This window comes from Chlorella variabilis (assembly GCF_000147415.1).
Source record: "Chlorella variabilis unplaced genomic scaffold CHLNCscaffold_18, whole genome shotgun sequence".
NCBI lineage: Eukaryota > Viridiplantae > Chlorophyta > Trebouxiophyceae > Chlorellales > Chlorellaceae > Chlorella > Chlorella variabilis.
This window is the reverse complement of record NW_005435070.1, coordinates 1,018,351-1,023,701: the sequence shown is the minus strand read 5'-3', so window position 1 is coordinate 1,023,701 and position 5,351 is coordinate 1,018,351. Positions and strand designations below refer to the sequence as shown.

Here is a 5,351-nt window from a genome sequence, read left to right as displayed (position 1 = left end):
CGCCAGGGGCGCGGCACCGGCACTGATCTGCGCCGGCCTCGCCAGACTCTCCGCACCGCCCGCCCCCCGCTCCCTCCCCAGCGCTGCTTTGCTTGTACCCCTCTGCATCATACATGCATGCGCCGCGCTGACCGCACGATGCGCGTACCCCTCACCCCCCCTGCTTTCTCCCGCCTCCTTCCCTTTCCTTTCCTCCCCGCAGCGTGCAGGACCAGAACCCTGAGGGCAAGTACGAGGCTTTGACCAAGTACGGGCGGGACTTGACGCAGGCGGCGCGGGAGGGCAAGCTGGACCCAGTGATCGGCAGGTGGGCGGTGGGTTGGGGTTGGGGGCTGCGCAGCGCAGCCTGCTGAGGCTGAGGCTGAGGCCGCAGCCTGCAGCGGAGGGAGGGGGGCAGAGCAGCTGGGGGCAGGGCATCCGGGGCCAGGACAGCCGGGGGCAGGACCGCGGGGGGGCAGGACAGCGGGGGGCAGGGGCTGGCAGACGGGGCGAGAGGGCAGAGCTGGGCTCGGGATGGAGGGAGGAAAGCGCGCGGCCGGCAGCTGCCCATGCCGCTCCCACGGGCGCCACCCTCCCAGCCCTGCTGCCTTCTCGCCCGCTCACCGCCGCCGCCTGCGCCGCCGTGCCTGCCAACTGCGCTGGCGCCGGCGCGTGGCTGCAGGGACGACGAGGTGCGGCGCGCCATCCAGATATTGTCCCGCCGCACCAAGAACAACCCGGTGCTGATCGGCGAGCCCGGCGTGGGCAAGACGGCGGTGGCTGAGGGTCTGGCGCAGCGCATCGTGGCGGGGGACGTTCCCGCCTCGCTGCAGGTTAGTCGGTCGGTCGGTCGGTCGGTTTCCAGCGCTGCAGCAGCCATGGTGGTGCCACAGATGCGCCACTTCAGACACCGTTTTTGAAGTTGAGAATGGGAGTTAAAAATGGGAGGGGAAGAGCCGGGAGGAAGCAACAGCAAGGCCAAAAAAGCCAACCACCAGAAGCATTTGCCGCGCTGCAGGGCCGCGCGCTCATCGCGCTGGACATCGGCGCCCTGGTGGCGGGCGCCAAGTACCGCGGCGAGTTTGAGGAGCGGCTCAAGGCGGTGATCAAGGAGGTGCAGGACTCGCAGGGGCAGATCGTGCTGTTCATCGACGGTGAGGACGCGCTGGTCATTGACGGGGTGGGGCTGGGGCTGGGCGTGGGGCTGGGGGTGGGACTGGGTATGGGGTGTGGTGGCTGGAGGGCTGGCTGGCTGGAGGGCTGGCTGGCGCACGGGGTGGGCAGGCCTGGGCAGCCAGACCAGCCAGGGCGCTTGCCTCTGCCCCGCCCCTCGCGCCCGCCCCTCCTTTGTACTGCTTCTTCTGCCGCGGCCCTGGTTGCCTCACCCGCCTGCATCCCCGCCCCTGCCGCCTGCGCCTGCGCCACCCAACTGCAGAGATCCACAACATCGTGGGCGCGGGCAAGAGCGACGGCGCCATGGATGCCTCCAACCTGCTCAAGCCGATGCTGGCTCGCGGGGAGCTGCGGTGCATCGGGGCCACCACGCTGGACGAGTACAGGCAGTACATCGAGAAGGACCCGGCGCTGGAGAGGTGGGGCCCCCGTACCGCTTACAGTACCGCTGACCGTACCACCGGTTGTACCGCGGGCTGGCTGCCGCGCGTGCTGCTGCCGCCGTTGGACACAGCGCAGCGCCCGCAGCGCTCCCTGCCTGCCTGCCGTGCACGCACACCTCACCGGCTCCTGTCCCCTGCTGCCCTCCCCCTCCCGCAGGCGCTTCCAGCAGGTCTACGTGGACCAGCCCTCGGTGACAGACACCATCTCCATCCTACGCGGCCTGCGCGAGCGCTACGAGCTGCACCACGGCGTCAAGATCTCCGACTCGGCGCTGGTAGAGGCGGCGGTGCTGAGCGACCGATACATCGCAGACCGCTTCCTGCCGGGTGGGTGGCCGGCGGCGGCAGGCTGGGTGCGGCGTGCTGTGTGTGCTGTGTGTGCTGGGGCGTGCTGGGCCGTGCCCATGGGCCTGTTCTACCAGCCGCGCCGCCCCCACTTGGCTCCCTTCTCCCCGGCCGCCCATCCACCCTCGCAACCGCCACCACCACCACTCAACCGCCACCACCACCACCACCCAGCCGCCCCCTGCCACCCCTTGCTGCGCCCCCTCCCCCTCTTCCCGCAGACAAGGCGATCGACCTGGTTGATGAGGCGGCTGCCAAGCTGAAGATGGAGATCACCAGCAAGCCGCTGGCTCTGGACGAGGTGGACCGCAAGGTGCTGCAGCTGGAGATGGAGCGGCTGAGCCTGGTGAAGGCGGCCGACACGGACCGCGGCGCACGGCAGCGCCTGGCGGGCCTCGACTCCCAGCTGGCGGCGCTCAAGGAGCAGCAGGCGGAGCTGAATGCGATGTGGGAGGAGGAGCGGGACGAGATGAGCAAGGTGCAGCAGCTTAAGGGCGAGATCGACCGAGTGAACATCGAGATACAGGTGGGCGGGCGGGCGGGGACAGGGCGCGGGCGGGAAGAGGGCGCGGGCGGGGAGAGGGCGCGGGTGGCGGCAGCCGGCTCCCGGGCGGGCAGGGGGACTGCATGGGAGGGGCCATCTGCCGCTGGCCCCAGAGGGGCAGGGGGGAGCAGCCAGCGGGCTGCCCGATGCCTGCCTGCATGGCCTGCATGGCCTGCCACCCCCTCACCCTCACGCCCCCTGCCTGCCTCCCTGCCTCCCTGCCTCCCTCCCTACCTGCCCCTGCCTCCCCGCAGGCCGCCGAGCGCGACTACGACCTCAACCGCGCCGCTGAGCTCAAGTACGGCACGCTGCTGGAGCTGCAGAAGCAGCTGGTGGCGGCGGAGCAGCAGCTGGACCAGGCTGAGTCGGTGAGAGGGCGGCAGCTGCAGCCCTGCAGGGTGGAGAGAGAGAGTGTGTGTGGGTGTGGGTGTGTAAGGGGGGACCAGGGCCGGGGGCGGTTTGTGGTTGGAGGCTGGAGGGTGGAGGCGCCAGCTGCAGGCGCGAGCAGGCCGCGCCGCCGTGGGGACGACCCCCCATGGGGTGGTGACGCGGCGCCGCCTCGCATGCCCGGCGCAGCCGGCTGCCCCCCCCATCTGCCAGCCATCCGCTGTGCCACTCTGCTGGCCGCCTGCCTCACCTGCCTGCCTCCACGCCCGCCTCACCCGCCCGCCTCCCCGCCCTGCCCCGGCCTGCCCCTCTGCAGACCAACCGCATGCTTCACAGCGAGGTGACGCAGGAGGACATTGCAGAGATTGTGTCCAAGTGGACCGGCATCCCGGTCTCCTCCCTCAAGGCCAGGTGAGGCGCTGGCGCTGCGCGGCGGGCGGCAGGCGCACGCCGCGCCTCGCTGGGCGTGCACGTAGCTGGCTGGCCGGCGCGCGGCGGGCCGGGTGGCCCGTTGCGCCGCTGCCGTGCGGCGCATCACGGCGAGCGCACTCTGGCACGGCAGATGCTGACTATGTGCCCGCCTGCCTGCACTTTGACATGCCGACCCACCCCGCCGCTGCCGCCCCGCCTGCCGCAGCGAGCGCGAGAAGCTGCTGCACCTGGCCGACGAGCTTCACAGGCGGGTGATTGGGCAGGAGGAGGCGGTGGAGGCAGTGGCCGACGCCATCCAGCGCTCGCGGGCCGGCCTGCTGGACCCCAACCGCCGCATAGTCTCCTCCTTGTTCTTCGTGCGCCCGGGCGGGGGGGGCAAGAAAGAGCTCGAGGAGGCGGTGAGTTGGAAGGCAGGCAGGCAGCCGGGGTGGGGCGGGGGACGGCCTGGCAGACTCGCGCCGCCGGTTTGCCGCTCGTCAGCCCCGCCCCACCCTTGCGTTTTGCGGCCAGCCCACCGTGCCGCGCCGCTGACCCGCGCCACCTGTACCGCCCTCGCGTACCGCCTCCATGTACCGCAGCTGGCGGAATACATGTTTGACACCGAGGCCGCCATCGTGCGGCTGGACATGAGCGAGTACATGGAGAAGCACACTGTCAGCCGCCTGATCGGCGCGCCCCCGGGCTACGTCGGTTACGAGGAGGGAGGACAGCTGACGGAGGCGGTGAGGTGAGGCCCGGGAGGGGGCTGGGGCGGCGGCCGCGCGGCCTCCTCGGCAGCGCGTGTGGGGGCAGGGAGGCCTGCTCTGGTGCGCGCGTGTGTGGAGAGGCAGGCGCGGGATGCGGCGTGAGCAGGCGGCGGGGCGGGGAAGTGGCCTGCACGTCCCCCTGCTGCGCCCGCTGCGGCTGGCGGCGCACGCCCGCGCGCCCGCCCTGCCAGCCGCCAGCCGCCCTACCCCCGCCTCCCTTCCCGCCGCCCTGCCCCCGCCGGCCCTTGACTCTGCCGCCGCCTCTGCCCCTGCCCCTGCTCCTGCTGCCCGCAGGCGGCGCCCCTACGCCGTCATTCTGTTCGATGAGGTGGAGAAGGCGCACGGCGACGTGTTCAACATCCTGCTGCAGATACTGGATGACGGCCGTGTGACAGACGCGCAGGTTGGGCGCCTGCGCCAGCGCCAGCCGGGCGCGCCTGCCGCGGGCTGGGCTGTGGGCCCATGCAGCGCCCGCTCATGCCGCGCTGGCCGCCGTGCACGCCCCTGCCTGGGTGCTGCTGCTCGCTGCCCGCCCCCAGCCCACCGCCAGCCTTGCGAGCCTTGCGCACCCCTGCCTGCCGGCCTCCCTTGCACACCCCTGCCTGCATGCATGCATGCCCGCCTGCCCGCCTGCCGCTCCACCCCATCCTTTTCCCCTCCCCGCTGCGCCGCAGGGGCGGGTGGTCAACTTCAAGAACGCCGTCATCATCCTCACCTCCAACATCGGCTCCGCCACCATCCTCGAGTCGATGAGCCACGGCGATTTTGAGAGCATGAAGAACCAGGTCACGCAGCAGGTGGGCGGGGAGGCGAGCAGCCACCCCTGCCTCCCCGTCGGCTCGCGCGGGGCGGGGGCGACCCGCTGCCTGCTCCGGGCTCCGCCTCGCGCGGCCGCCCCTCGGCCTGGGTGCCTCCCCGTCTCCCCACCCTTCCCCGCCACCTCCCACCCACGCCGATGTGCCCCGCACTAGCGCACGCGCTCTCGCATCTGACACCCCCCACCCCCCACCCACCCCCCCACCGACACCCCCGCAGGTGCGTATGCACTTCCGCCCCGAGTTCATCAACCGCATCGATGAGTTCATCGTGTTCCAGGGGCTGCGCCGCGAGCAGATCAAGAGCATCGTGCAGCTCCAGGCGCGGCGCGTGGAGAAGCGGCTGGCGGAGAAGAAGATGCGGATGGAGCTGCAGGAGTCGGGTGAGGGGTCAGGGGGGAGAGTGGGCTACCGGGGTGGGGCGGTGGTGGTGGTGGTGCAGCCTGGGTGGAGCGGCGGGGGCCGGACCGGCTGCCACGTGCAACAT

At 71.8% G+C, this 5,351-nt stretch overlaps 1 protein-coding gene across 1 annotated transcript in view; it reads left to right on the top strand.

The window, feature by feature from the left end:
- The window catches only part of CHLNCDRAFT_137194 (hypothetical protein), a gene marked incomplete at both ends in the record, with an annotated part of 7,434 nt that overhangs the window by 1,488 nt on the left and 595 nt on the right, over nucleotides 1-5,351 (top strand). Inside the window, 13 exons of the mRNA XM_005845437.1 lie at nucleotides 210-307; nucleotides 662-812; nucleotides 998-1,199; nucleotides 1,415-1,571; nucleotides 1,753-1,922; nucleotides 2,162-2,466; nucleotides 2,739-2,852; nucleotides 3,188-3,282; nucleotides 3,509-3,701; nucleotides 3,882-4,030; nucleotides 4,344-4,452; nucleotides 4,724-4,846; nucleotides 5,085-5,247. Of these exons, the coding sequence (XP_005845499.1) occupies nucleotides 210-307; nucleotides 662-812; nucleotides 998-1,199; nucleotides 1,415-1,571; nucleotides 1,753-1,922; nucleotides 2,162-2,466; nucleotides 2,739-2,852; nucleotides 3,188-3,282; nucleotides 3,509-3,701; nucleotides 3,882-4,030; nucleotides 4,344-4,452; nucleotides 4,724-4,846; nucleotides 5,085-5,247 (2,029 nt within the window). The remainder of the gene's footprint in view (nucleotides 1-209; nucleotides 308-661; nucleotides 813-997; nucleotides 1,200-1,414; nucleotides 1,572-1,752; nucleotides 1,923-2,161; nucleotides 2,467-2,738; nucleotides 2,853-3,187; nucleotides 3,283-3,508; nucleotides 3,702-3,881; nucleotides 4,031-4,343; nucleotides 4,453-4,723; nucleotides 4,847-5,084; nucleotides 5,248-5,351) is intronic.